A 14,643-nucleotide genomic window follows, 5' to 3' on the forward strand; every position below is an offset into this window, starting at 1 on the left:
GCTTAGGTTGAAAGTGGATGTAATTACCTACCGAGCTGCAGCCTCTTGGCGGTCGTGGCAAACTAGATCACAGGCGAGGCTATTCACTGCTGGGCTTTGCGCTGCTCATGGCCGTCAGAGTGTTTGCAATCTTGGATCTGTTTATCGTCTTTCTTTCCATTTCAATTAATTCCGCTGTAAAAAGGGACACACGTTACATGGTCAGACGTCTCAGATATGACAGAATAGAATATTTCCAAAAACATCCTTGGTGGTGATTGCAATGTGAAAATATATTGTATATCTATTTTCACCCATAAGTTAGAATTCAAAATGTACGACTAGAGTTTTTATGCCAGGTCTAACCGCTTGATACCCAACAGCACCAATCTACCACACTAAATCATAATTAACTCCGGAAAGACATATCCACTGGAGGGTTCATGGTCCAATGCAAATCTGCTCGTCTTGAAAATGCTACAGTTTTAAATGAAAGGATACCTGCGAGAGTACAGTTTGTTTGAAGGCTAAACTTGATACTGTAGTGATCCCTGCTGAGAAAGTGTCTTTCTGCTTGGCTTCACCTCCTGAAGGGTAAGAGCACATGCTTGTGTGTAAATGATCGCCTGTAGTCCTGGTCAGGATGGGTGTTATTTTTTCCGTTATTATTCCCATAGGCCACCTTGCTGTCTCAACTTTTTTTTTTTTTTTTTTTACTTCTTTAGCCCCTATTCCTCAATCCTAACTCGGCTGTGTCTCCTTGAAAGGGACCTCAGGTGGTGCTGTTGTCCTGACAACCAAGGGGGGCATCACAGCCAGCCGGCTGGATAATCTGAGGGAGAGGGAGAGGGAGAGAGAGAGAGAGAGAGAGAGAGAGAGAGAGCGAGAGAGAGAGAGAGAGAGGAGGTGGGCGGGGTGGGGGGGTGGGGGTGATTTTCCCAGACTCCGAACAGAAGACTGCCTCTCTCCGTTGCCGTCGCTGGCTGTACCGTCCCTTTACGCGGAGTGCATTACGCACCAGTGGAGTATAGAGCGTGGACCCCGCACAGCACCGCACCTTTCGCCCTAAAAGTCTTTTGGGAAACCCGTATCACCGCAGAACCCGGACTGCTGTGGACCTTAAAGCATCCCGCGTTTGCCGAGAAGTCTGGACAACTACTCTTCCTTCCCCCCCCCTCCCGTTTTTTTTTTTTCACCCTTGGATTTATAGCTCCTGGAAAGCGCGCTCCTCGTGCTTTAAAATGCAAGTCGGACGCAAATCGTGTTGGAGGCAATTGCAGGCTTCGTTTTTCAGACTGCTGTGTCTTATCCCTACAGGATTCCCCGTCCGGAGTGTGGATATGCAGCGAGCCACCGACAACATCACCATCCGCCAGGGAGACACGGCGATTATAAGGTAAGAGTCATCCTCCCAACTTTCCTCCTCCCCCCCCCCGGATGCACGGCAGCATCCTCCCCGCGAGCAGGCAAAGCGCACGCTTCATATGGCAGCGCCAAAGGTGATCATTGTATGGGCTGCACTCATCTGTGGAGGAAGATCGTTTCTGATCATCCCTGACGATTATATATATTTAGAACAAGATGACAAAGAAGTGAGAGAGGAGAAGAGAGGGAGGAGGTGTTTGGATGAGAGTTCATATCCAACTTTTTTATCTCATCTCATCAGCCTGCCCTGAAAAGATATTTATTATACACATTACTTCCCCAGTGCTCGATATCACCCCCCCCCCCCACCCCCCTCCTCTGCCCCGGTGCTGTATGGAATAATGAATAGATTTGCAGTGATAGGACCTCGGTCTTTCTGGGGGGTTTGCAATGGTTGGAGCAAAAAAAGCTGTACGAGCCTTCTTTGACATCGAAGCAGCGGAGACCGACGCTCCTGTTTCTACTTAATCCAAGAGCCGAAGTGCGTCACAGAGTCCGGAGATGCTGTTTGTGTGTTGGATTAATGGCAAAGGCGGGATTCTAGCCACAGATAAGAGGATGACGCGAGGAGACAGAGAGCTGTGCAGTCTTTTTTTTTTTTTTTTTTTTAGAATTTACGATTTACGGTGGTGGAAAGATGAAGTAGTTCCATCACACACGTTATAATTGAGTTCAAACTCCCCAGTTTGATGCCCCATGAATGCACGCTCCTGATCCAGTTTTGTCTGGTACCTGGGCTCTGGGCATCCTAGACAATACAAGCTGTCAACTCTGCACTGTTGTGACATGGATGGGCAGATGTCAGTGACCACGTGATCCGAGCCATGTGTTTGTGGCAGGATATAAATGTAACGGGATTTGGCTTTGGATGGGTTTTGTAAACATGTAGCCCCCCCCACCCCCCACCACCACCACCACCATCCCAAAAAACAAAAAAATGTGATGCTCTGTAGAGAAGGGGTACAGTAGGCTGCACACAACACTCAATCACATTGATTTTTCTCCCCCCACCACTCTTTCTCTGTCCTCCCCCCACTCCCGTGCTGTATTTACAGTGCCCCCACCCAGCCCTGCCTAATGAGTGTGATAGAATACAAGGGGAAAGACCTTTAACACAGAAGGCAGAGACCCTTTTCTTCACATGTGCCACCTGCTTATAGTTGTGCACACACACACACACACACACACACACACACACACACACACACACACACACATTAGGAATAAATCCTTTTAATGGGTTCCTTCTTGCAATCAGGTATCATCCTTTCAGGTATCTGCTGATCAAGTTAGTCTGACAGTTTCTGTTGAACTCACCAGGGGTCACAGCGATTTGTTTCACTTTCCGAATCCAATCGACTGCATCTTTTCCTACATTCAGCCATTTAGTCACCTCGTCAGTCTGCTTCCTTTAAAGGTAAAAGCAGGCTCTGTGCTCAGCCAGAGCCGAATTTGATTCTCCTTTCTAAGGCAGCACTCGCATCCTAAGTCCACTATTTTACCATTATCTCGGATAAACAATCTTCGAATAATGATGTATGGTAATCACTCAGTTAGTGTCTTAATTAATTTGATGCTTCAAATGCATCTTGTTGGCAGTGGTGATCAGTCTTTTTTAAAGCTCAGTCACTCAGCGATAAACAGCAACACAGACCCCCGTGGCTCCTTTGAAAAACACAACCATTTCTCACACCCAGTTTTCACCTGACAAATTGGATGTGGGGGGGTGTGGAGGTTAGAGAGGGAAAAAATAAACATGAGGGCTAAAATACAAGAACTTTGAGCACGGGCGGGAGGCCGTCGGCTAGTAATTTGTCGAGCTACATAGTGTATCTGATTCCATAAGCTGGATTTTTGTAAGCAGAGGGGGTATTGGTGACCTGGGGGCGTAATAAGGCCTGTGCTCCTTTAGTGGAGCCCGTGGCTGCAGTCGTGACATTCATGGCACAAGAGGGGAGATGCTGGAGTAGAGAAACAGTATGTGGCTGAACAACTGCTGTGACGGAACACACAGCAGGCCTTGATACTGAAATGAGAAAGGAAATTTATTTTTACCAGGGGCCCAGAACTGTGTCATGCTGAATAAATAAGCAAAATAAGTCTTTTCTCTTCATGCTTAAAACAGATTTGCAGCACTAGTGTGTCTCATGGTGAAAGCCTGTGTCAGTGGTGTTTATGAAAGCTTCATAATGGCAATGGATTAATTCATGTCATGAGAATATTTAATGCATTACTTCAGTCTTGTGGTGGTGCATTTTAAAAATCCCATTAATGGGGCAAGATGTATTACAGACCATAGTGTAAATGGTCCAGATGTATATTAGGCTGAATTAATAATCAAGCATTCAAATTTTAAAATTCATTCAAATGTAGGCCAATACTTTGTTGTGACAGGCACAAATACAGTAGCAGATTTTGTTTCCAGCATGTTGTGACAGACTCCTTTGTTCACATTGTGCCTCATTCTCCACCAAACAGTAACATGAACAATATATTCATATACATATGAATATATAGTTTATGTATATATATATATGTGTGTGTGTGTGTGTGTGTGTCTTCCTCAACCTCAGGTCCTCTACCAGAGACCCCCAGCTGCTGATGTCTATAGGGAACAGCAGTGAATCAAAATTGATTTTCACTAGCTTGACTCTGTCTTACAAGACTGAGAGTCAGTGGTAGCCTGTTCTCCTTTAAGTCAGCAACAGATGTAAACATTTAGCAACTCTTAACCTTAGAAACCTTTTGCCTAAGCAGGTCATCAAGGGGTTAATCTGAAAGAGATTATTCTTTTTAAGGTGGTCTCTATGTCAGACCGGCATAGATAAAACGTTTTCACACCAGCTTTTGTAATGCGAAATGAATTAGAGGTCTTCTGATTGGATTAAACCCGGCCGCCATATCAGTGGTAAGGTTTTGTAATATGGTGTCTTTGGATCCGTCGCTGGAATTGTGTAACGTGCTGTACTCAGAAGTAACCGTGTAAGCATGCTGCATCTAAAGTTTCCCTCCATCTTAATGATCCAGTGGCTCTGTGTTGAGTTCAAAGATTACCAACTATCTGGGTCTTACATTTGTCCCCAAGCTGTCTTCTTGCTCTAAAGGTTTTTTTTTTTTTTTTTTTTTTAATTTGTATCTGCTTGAAGTAACATTTGCCCCTGGAAAGCATGAACATAATTCCCAGCATATTAAATCCAGGCCTGTGTCCCAGCAGTCGTGTTTCAGACCTATAAGATTTAGGTCACTGAAAAATACCCTATATTTCAGAGCCACCCTTCCTTGGTGACTTAGCCTGTTTTTTTTTTACAAGGGTGATTCCAACAAGTTAAATCAAATTCTTCTCCGCTACCACTCACAGAACGCATCTGAGGAGATGAAAAAGAAAAGTGTCTCCACATTCCTTCAAGCCATTTCTGTTTCACAATAGTTTACTTTTTAATTGCTTTTTTTGAGTCCCTCACTCTACAGTGGCCTTAAGGGGAAGGTTGCAATGTCAGGCAAAGCACTGATAATTGACTATTGCTTATTAAAGCATTAATGACACAGCCTCTGTGATTGCTCCCCTCTAGGTCAATTATCTGCGCTTTGACAATACACTTTGCCTGACTTGTTACTTTCAGGGAAGATGATTCTGCACTTACACTTAATCCCAGAGGATGTTCATCAAAATTTACCCCAGAACACTGCCTTACATTTGAGTCAGCCAGATATTATGTGAAATCTGCTTGAGGCTCAGACTCTACATAAGACATGATGTTAGTAAGTCAAGTTCCAATAGGACTCACAATGCCTGAGAATAGTGACTACAGTTATTTTCATTTGTATTATTAAAACCTCAACTGTTGAACTCTGAAGGCTGATGCGTGTTTGAATGCTGTTGCGTTCATCAGCCACACTCCCACTGAACTGAACTTTCTCAACAATGAAACAACACTTTCCAGATATTGGAAATTGATTTTCTCTCTTTTCTCTCCTGTAGATGTGGTGTTGGTACACCTGGTACCAACACCACATCTACAGGAAGCTACACACACATCTACACCTGTGGATGCTGCAGTAAAAAAATAAGTTTGTTGGTTGTGTTTTGTTTGCTACAGAATCTTTAAAATCAAAACTGTGTATTTTTCAACTTTTATCACAATCAAACTCTTATTTATATCTCTTTTTTATATTAGAAATTATATTTATATGTGTAGTTACTGTGATGATGACGGGATATATGTCATGTGTATGTATATGTAATCTGGCATTGAATATAAATTAGGGCTTTGCACAATCACCCACATCAACATTTGTCTGGCAACAGGGCTGACTTAATGCCATAGCCTGCTTTGGCGTGGTAGAAGCACAAAAATCAAAGAAAAATGACCAAATCAACAAAATCTGAGGAAGTAGACTCACCCAGTGGAATCAGTACCTGCATCTAGAGCACACTAGTTGTGATACAAGTATAAAGGGCAAATGTAGTGAAGTAAAGTAGATTACCAGCTCAAAAGTATACTTGAATAAAGGTGCATGGATAGTACTTGTTCCTTGTTGTTACTCATGCAAGTTACTTGTGACTTGTTACTACCCACCTCTGCTGTATTTGCAACTATTGTGCAGTGGTGGGTAGAGTTCAACTAAAAGTAAAATAGCACCAGGTTAATAAATGACTCAACGTAGCTAATGTTAGCGAGCTAACAGCATTTTCAACCACAGTATGTGCAACTTACTTCAATGTGTTTTTAAAGGATAGAGGATGAGTTTTTAAAAGCAGAAATGGCAGTGTTTTTCAGGAAACACAGCGAGCATCTCACTATGTCTTATTTTAGAAGTAGATATTAAAAGCATAGCCTGATGTGGCTAGGGATTGTCACTGGAAGCTACTTTTGGTCTTGGGTCATTGCATCTTGGTGAGAATTTTGTGGTAGAAAAATTGGTGCAGGTGGTGGCAACATGTTAATTCAATTCAATTCAATTCAATTTATTTGTATACCCCAATATCACAACAGAGTGTCTCACAGTGCTTTACAAAGTTCACTGAAATAAACAAGTGTAAGCGAACAAACAATCTAAAGAGTCCAGCAGTCGATGAGGCCAATGGATCAGTCCGGTGGATCAGTCCGAGGCATCACCTGCCCTTTATGACCCTCCTTCGTCGGGAAGGAAAAACTCAAAAAACCCAGTGGGAAAAGAGAAACCTCCGGGAGCACCACAGTGAAGGAGAGATCCAGCTCCCAAGGACGGACAGGCTGTAGCCTTGGACAGACGCACATCCATTGGCTGATGGAGAACCACATCAGCAGGACCAGGACCAGGACCAGGATCCATAGGAACCAGGGAACCACATCAGCAGAACCAGGACCAGGATCCACAGGAACCAGAAGGAACCAAAAGTAACCTCAGTGTTACTGTGTAGATGTCACTGGAATCAAAAACTAAAAACACAGTTGAGTCTATATGAAGACATATCTCACATACATGTAAGTATAGGGTGCTTATTTTAACAATCATTCCATAGAAGTTACCGGTAATCAGTATTTCTTGCTGTCACATTATGAAGAAGTCACGGTGCAAATATTCATTTTCACAAATGGCACAAAGCTTTGGTAAGGTGAGACTGTGGGCAATCTAGTCCAGGCGGTATTCCAAGTGGAGGAAGGAAAACAGAGCGAAAACAGATCAATTTCTGGATTTCCGGGCAGAGGGCAACAGAGCAGCATAATTTGGGATGTCCAGCCCCTCAGGGAAGGCTCTATATTTCTCTCTACAGCTCATCAGATCAGAGTGCTCCATTTTTTACAGTTTAGAGCCTCCCTTGGCATCTCTCAGTCCTTCTATCTCTTCATCATTCTCTCCCTTCTCTTTTTTTTTTTTTCTCTCTGCCAGGATTGAATTGTCCTGTCCAGCTGTGCTGTCTTAACCTGATTCACAGACTGAACATGAAGTCAGAGCAAAGAAACAGGACGATACAGAGGCGCTTCTTTATGAGGACGATAAAGGGGGGAAAAAAAATTGTAAAAGGGAAGAATGATGGCCGAAGAGCGCTCACTAGGAAAGAGAGACACAAACAAAGGGAAGAAAGAAGAGTATGGGTAGAATTAGAGTGGGAAGGAGGGGGGAGGGCAGGGACACAGTATTAGTACAATCAGCACAATAATCCCCTCTGTTCCAGCCTGGGCCGACGTAGGATTTTCAAATCAATTTCATTTTCACTCATGATGCTACAGTGGGAGACCTGAGTGGCTGCCAGTTGGGTCATTATCGCCTTGTCCCCATTTTGCCTTGGGACAGAGCAGAGGTGAGGGGGGAAGCTTCAGGGCACGGGGACATGGGTTTTGGTTGCTTTTTTGCCAATTCTGCAAAGTTTTCTGAAGTCTTTTGGAACAACTCTGAGTCATCACAAGTTCCAAAAGCTTTCATCTTGGTCAGTGGGATCTGAATAATGGCCTGCAGAGACAGAGTGAAGTCTTTTGACATGGCGGACAAACAGAGTTCTGACGTTTTCATCTGAAACTCACAGTCCAATGGAGTTCAGAGGGGCGTACGGACCTCTTTCAAGGGCTCCCAATATGCTTTCAGCCTGCAGTTTGATGTTTGGTGGTTCATCCTCAGAAAACATACCAGGACACTCTGAGTTCTTCATTATGTGTTTTCAACATGTTTTTTTTTTGTGAATAAGTCAACCAGGGAATCCAGTCCTGAAATGTTTTTTCATACAGCTGCATATTAAAGCAGTGCTTCTCCCTAAAAGCAATTCCACTCCATTTCCCTCTTTACCTAGGCTTTTGTTGGGCAGACCAGACTGTCTCTAAGTGCATATTTAAACTACTCAGCAATTTTTCACAGCCTCTGGCTACCTATAGGCTATGACAGTAGAAGTGGAGTGGTAGAGTAGTCTTATTGCTCTCAGAAAACCTCAAATTGTCAGTGTTGCAGAGCTGCAGTAGATGTAGTGTAAGAAATGATACAGATTCAAAGGGTATGCTCAGGTAATGACTGTCCGTACCCTGATGTACTGTTGGGTGGTATATAGCAACACCTTGTATATGTCTTTTCCACTGCACCGTATAATTATATCTGCTGTTAACCCAGGTTTTGTCATCGTAATTGATCTGCTGTCTTTCAGAAGTGTTATGTAATTACTTGCGTGCTATTGCGTACTTAAAAGGCACAAACTACTCACTAGTAGTGTTCATCTCAAATGTCATTAACCAAACACTTTACTACGATTTAGCTGTTATGTAAAATTTCGAAGAACACAGCAGGAATGTGGATGAAAATAAATTTTTTTTTTACATTTCTTAAGTCACCCCTGACACATGATGGGAGAAATGAGTGAATAAACCCAGGTAAAGTTCAGTTTAGCCGTTAAGTATGGAAGCATGTTAAATAATTTTTAATCAGTCTGTCAGCCAGGATGAATTCAAATTAAAGCTGAAACATGTGGGTTTGATCTGTGATGAGTCCCGCCCCCGGAGCTGTAAATCCACACGGTTTTAAAGAAGATTAGAGGAACGCAGTAACTATAGCCCTGCTGAGCGCACTCGTTGTTTGTCATTGTTTACCTCCCGTCTCTTCCAAGATCTGCTTACTGACCCTCTGACACACAGTGTACAAGATGCTATCACACTCTGATTATAGATGTGGCTTCAAAGTGGTGAAGGTGGAATCACTGAAATATAATGGCTTTTTAAACTGTACATTCATTCATACACATTATCAAATGATTAGGGCAAACCTGCAACTGGATTCCGCAGTTGTTTGTATACGGCGATTACGGTGCTTGAATGGTCGACATCAAACACATGACAGTGCCTGCTTTGCTTTCAAAGCAGTAATGATGCGATGCAGGCTTTTAAAAAATTTGTGGCACCACTGAATTACTATTTCTAAATGGATTGAGCCTTATAGTTCTCGTCCTAAATTAAGGGTTGTGCACCTCAAAGGCCACAAGAGGACATGACACACTTGTACGTGTGGTGCATGAAGGTGCACCTATTTATTTATCTATTTTTGCTGAAAATGCAGTTGTTGACTTATAACTTACGTCTCATTGTTTTGTTTAATGGAGTGTATAATTGTGTTAATTGATATGCATTAGTTTTACAGTAATTAACAACGAACCTACAGTGCAAATGCCTGTCTCTCCTATCGTCTTGGCACAGTATGGCTGGTGTATTGGCAGTAACCCTTTATCTCTGATGGATGTAGTGCATACATATACTGGAGAGACCATGTAAGGGCACGCTATACTGAATGACCATATAAAGGATCCTTTTCATAGCTTCACCATTATATGTCCCTCTTATGTGCCTCTTCCCATGAACATAAGAAACATATCCAGAGTAAGATGTATTCAAATGGTATAATACAGCATGTAAAGCCATTCTAATTAAATGGTCTTTGAATATTGTAATTCAACAACAGTTGCAAACAATGTGTCGAATATATTTTAAACTTATCTGTATAATTAACTTTGCATTTACTATGACTAAAAGAGAAGCGTAGCAAAGTCTTGAAAACATGATTAATTGTGATTTTTATGTACATTTTGTTTTAAAAGGAGAGATGACGTTGATGTTTTTAGAGGATAAGATGAGTTGTTCTTGGGCTTGTTAAGATTAATCTTGATATGCAGGAACACATTTTAACACCTGTTTCAAAAGTGCATCATCCAATTCAGGCCACTGTCCACCACTCTGTAAAGCTACACGTGTTGTCATACTTATAATGAAAGTAGTGTCCGTGTCAGTGTGATTAGTTAGCATTTAGCTACTGGTGCAGCACTGCTGATTTTTTTTCTTCTTTTTTTTTCAAAGACACGCTATAAGTGGCCACAGTAACATGTTTTGATCTGTATTATCCCACTGAGTTTCCATTTCAAAAGAGAAGGATATGAAAAGGCCACAATGTTAAAGGTACAAGAGATTAATTAAGTTTTCTCTCAAGCCGCCAGCATTTGGGGGAACAGGGATGACTCCGTGGTCTACTTGCTCTACATTCCCCTCGGATTTGTTAAGCATAAATGTGTCAGTTGTGAAAAAGTTGAACTGCAATAGTTATTTTTTTTTGGTTTCTTAATTTACACAGTATGGTGTTATTAGATTTCACTGTTCAGCTTTTGAATTAAAGAGGAGGCAAAGAGAAAAAGAAAGCAACATTGCATGTCTCATTTGCCATTGATTATTCCCATTCAATTCAATTTAATCCTCTACCCAATGGAGCCAAATTGTTTTCAATTACTGGAATCTCGCTGGTATCCCTGCATGGCAAGTGATTACCTCCAATTAAATCAGGTACCCCAGCGAGTAGTTCAGGTATTGATTGTTGCTAGCCCCCCCATTCATAAAACTCCTACTGCCTTTTTTTTTTTTAAATGTACCACTGACCCTCAGCAAGGCCTGTAAGGTGTGGTGGTGGTAAACATTACTGAGGTAGCCACTCCCCTTGGAACAGAGATCACTTATTTCCACATGATAACATGGAGGTTATCATACCAGTTATTTGCTTTCACAAACCAGAATGAATAAGTACCATTACTAGGGTAATGCTTCTCATTCTCGCTTTTATCCCATTTGTCAGGAACAACAGCGTTTACGAGGCTTTTTTGGACTGCAAAATTACACGAGGTGCAATTTATTTTCTCCCTCCAAAAGATTTGTCTGCAGAACAGGTATAGGGAGCATCAGCCTCAGCAGCTCGCAAACATCAGAGAAAGCAGTGGTCAGTTCATCATTATGAGCCTCTGCAGCAGCTCGGCTTGTGGTTTGTGAAAAAACCTCAAGTATGAAAATGAAATTAAGATGTGTGTAATTGTATCCTCGGTTCTTGCCATAACAAGGATTAGCACAGCAGTGAATTAGGGCTATTCACTGTATACAACTATAGAACACAAATTCTCAAACTCTTGACAAGGCACACATGGTAATTGAAAACTATTCCAAGTGACAATTTCACAAAGCTGATTGAGAGAATACCATGAGTGTGTCATCAAAGCAATAGGTAAATAATATAAAGTAAAACATAGTCTGGTTTGTTTAACATTTTTTGTTTACTACATATTTCCATATGTAGTTAAGAAGGTGTGTCCAAACTTTTGAATGGTAATGTACAATGTTTTGAGGAAATGACAAAACTTAGTAAAAAACACAGGGAATAATGTATATATTTTTATATAAATATATTTTACATGGAGGCCAGGCTTGTCAGTTGACAGCTGCCACCTACGGGCCTCTAGAGAGCTTGACCTGACCCAGGAGAATTAATGGGATTGGCTAATTAATGCAAAAACACTGTGGTGCACTCACATTTAAAATGCTGTTTATAAAAGGCTGTCTTATCACCTAAGGCAGGGGTGTCCAAACTACGGCCCACGGGCCAAATGCGGCCCAGTTTTGAAGAGAGAAGGACCTCTTCATGAGCTCAGTGACCCTCTCTGGTTGACATTTTTAGTGGATCTCACTGATCACCTGAACACTCTGAACAAGAGCCTACAAGGCAAAGACCAGCTTGTACCACAACTAATAAATGAAAGCCCACTAATGGAAAGGAATTTACCTACATTTGATTGATTCACCTCTAGTGAATTAAAGTTAGCAGTATAGCTCACTTCCAGTGAGTGGCCCAGCCCTTTGTATGTTTTTCTGTATGTGGCCCTCAGTGAAAAAAGTTTGGACACCCCTGACCTAAGGAGAAGTGGCATTTGCCAGTGTCTGTCAAACAGCATATTAGGAAAAGAGGAGGAGAGGAGGAAGCAAATGAAATCTTAAGAATCTAGCGGCGGTCTGTGACCTATGTGTTTTCATGCTACAGCTAGAGTTCCGCAGCATGCGATACATTATGTGCTTAAATAGAATCCAGTGTAAAGTCGCTGCTTTGTTGTGTCCATCCAACTCAATAGTTTCTACTTTCGTCATCTTAAATAAATGTGAAAAGGCACAAGAGGATAATTAGGTCATTAAACACCATATTAACATACCCTGACAGGGAGGAGGGGAATCTGTGAGTTGGTCTGGACTAATGCACTACTCAGATTATTAGTGTTTGTATGAAGGATATTACTGATATGAAGAGATTATTGTATTAATCAGTGTAAACTGACATCACAAACACCTACATGTATTGACAGATGACCCTTGTGTAAGTGGCATTTTGGGAGGATAATCTCAGTTATACTGTTGATCAAGATACCCCAGTTTTTTCCAGTAGCACCTAATAAACTGGTTTATGAATAGTATTCATTGCTAAATGGTTGTTACCAAGCATTTAAAAAAAAAAACATTTTAGTATTGTTTAAAATGACTAAGATTTTTACTGCTCAATTATACCCTATTCATAACATTGTTATCTATAAATTTCAATATTACTTGGCCTAAAATAATTTCTGCATAGCTTTCAAATCTACATTTTGTCCCTTGCTCTGTTTTTTTTTTTTTTTTTGCATAAAAAAAGCATTCAGATGCCCGAAAAGTTCATTAAAGTTGTGTTAAGTTTTCCAATTTGCTTAATTACTACAGCACTTAAAATGCAGGAGTTTGCAGACATTTGCATCTTATTGCTTTGTCTCATAATGCTGGAAGGCATAACGCAATGTGGTATGCCTGAAGAAAACATTGTACCCAAAGACTAGGAACAGGTGGCCAAGTACAAATACACAGTCCCTTGGAGAGGTGGCAGCAACAGCCTTGTTTTGTGTCTTCAAACAGAAAGGAAACAAAAGATGGAAACTGCTCAGAATGTTTAACCGTTGCTTGGTTCAGAATCTTATAAACCATTGTGCAAAAATAATGTCTGTCTTATTTCTTGAGGGCATTTTTTTTTTTTTTTTCAATTTTTATATACTTACAACAGAGGCTGTCAAAAATAAATCCTACATAGACATGGATGGTGTTGTGAGTCATGTGATATATATTTGGCATGTTTGGAGGGAAGTATGGAGAAAATAGTGTTTTTGTGTTTAAGCTTCATTTCATATCATAATACTGTCTATAAAAACACCTACAGTATGTATAGGCATGTGTCCATTTTCTCATGGTTGTGTGTTCCTCACTAATGCCTATGTGAGAAGCCTACTGTGCCAGGGTTAAAAGGATTAGAAACCTCTATGGTTATCCAATCAGCCATGGCAGAATACACCAAAAAGGGTTGGCGGGCACACTCTATTGACTCCACTGCGGCGCACAATCATCTTTTCTACAATATTGTATTATCAAAGAGGATGCATTGTGCAAACATGCCGCTCCATTCAAGATTTTTTTTTCGACTTATACTAATCAATATTGACATTACACATTAAACTGATATTTTCAAAAAGAAATCTGCGAGCCTGGAGAACTGGCTTCCTCTGATGTGTGTGCATGTGCTTGTCTGGAGGTGTGAGATGCTTCTGCATTCCCTCAGTGAACTCTGTCTGACTCACTTTTAGAGCATTGATTTTAGTTTTCATCCTGCATCATCACATTACATTTGGTCATTTTTTCTTTTCAGTGCAAGGCTGATTTTGCAACCCTTTGCCTGACTGAGCACACTGACACTTTGATATGCTCTAAAATGTTGCGTGCTGCTTTTTTTTGGAGACTTCATTGAGCCTTAATATGCCTCTTACATCTCTCTGAAGAACCACCAGACAGACAGCTGCAGACAACACCTGATGGTTCCACATGATTTGGCTTTCAAACTGTATTTACTTAATCCCCTGTCCAAACAAACTGGCATGTTTAGAGGTCAAGAAGCAGAATCATTTCCTATAGATTAATATCCTCTATATTGTCTGCATGAAATATATGAACAGGTAAATCTTATTATCTTAAAGAGATAGCTCTCAATACAATTTACTCTTTGATAACTTGTGTGTGTCAAGCTCCAAAGACACCAAAGAAACTCTCTCTGTCACTCTATAATACCTTTTTCTGTGAAGATTGACTATGTAGCAGGGCTTGTCCAAGGCTTAGACGTAAATCCCCTCTATTTTTATTCAGATTCAGGCTGAGGCTCACACTCACTAAAGACTTCTGCCAAAGTGACAACACAGGAAAGGCATGCTATTCACTGACTGTATACAGTGAGTGGAACGTGTGGAACTGTGCCTGTCATACACTTGCATAATAAAATAGTACAGCATGCAAACCTATTTTTTTTCCCCCCATTTCTTTTTGCATTTATTTGAAGGTGTGGCCATTCAGAGCATCAGCTACATGGTTTCGATGTTGTCTGCATTGCAGAATGGCCGCACTCAGGCAAGTAAAGGAGTTTTTC

The 14,643-nt window shown here is 41.2% G+C and overlaps 1 protein-coding gene across 1 annotated transcript in view; it reads left to right on the forward strand.

The window, feature by feature from the left end:
• Positions 1-1,220: 1,220 nt before the first annotated feature.
• lsamp (limbic system associated membrane protein) overlaps positions 1,221-14,643 on the forward strand; it is a 186,264-nt gene continuing 172,841 nt past the window's right edge. Inside the window, exon 1 of the mRNA XM_070829039.1 lies at positions 1,221-1,375. Coding sequence (XP_070685140.1) covers positions 1,221-1,375 — 155 coding nt within the window. The remainder of the gene's footprint in view (positions 1,376-14,643) is intronic.

This window comes from Pempheris klunzingeri, chromosome 4 (assembly GCF_042242105.1).
Source record: "Pempheris klunzingeri isolate RE-2024b chromosome 4, fPemKlu1.hap1, whole genome shotgun sequence".
Taxonomy (NCBI): Eukaryota; Metazoa; Chordata; class Actinopteri; order Acropomatiformes; family Pempheridae; genus Pempheris; species Pempheris klunzingeri.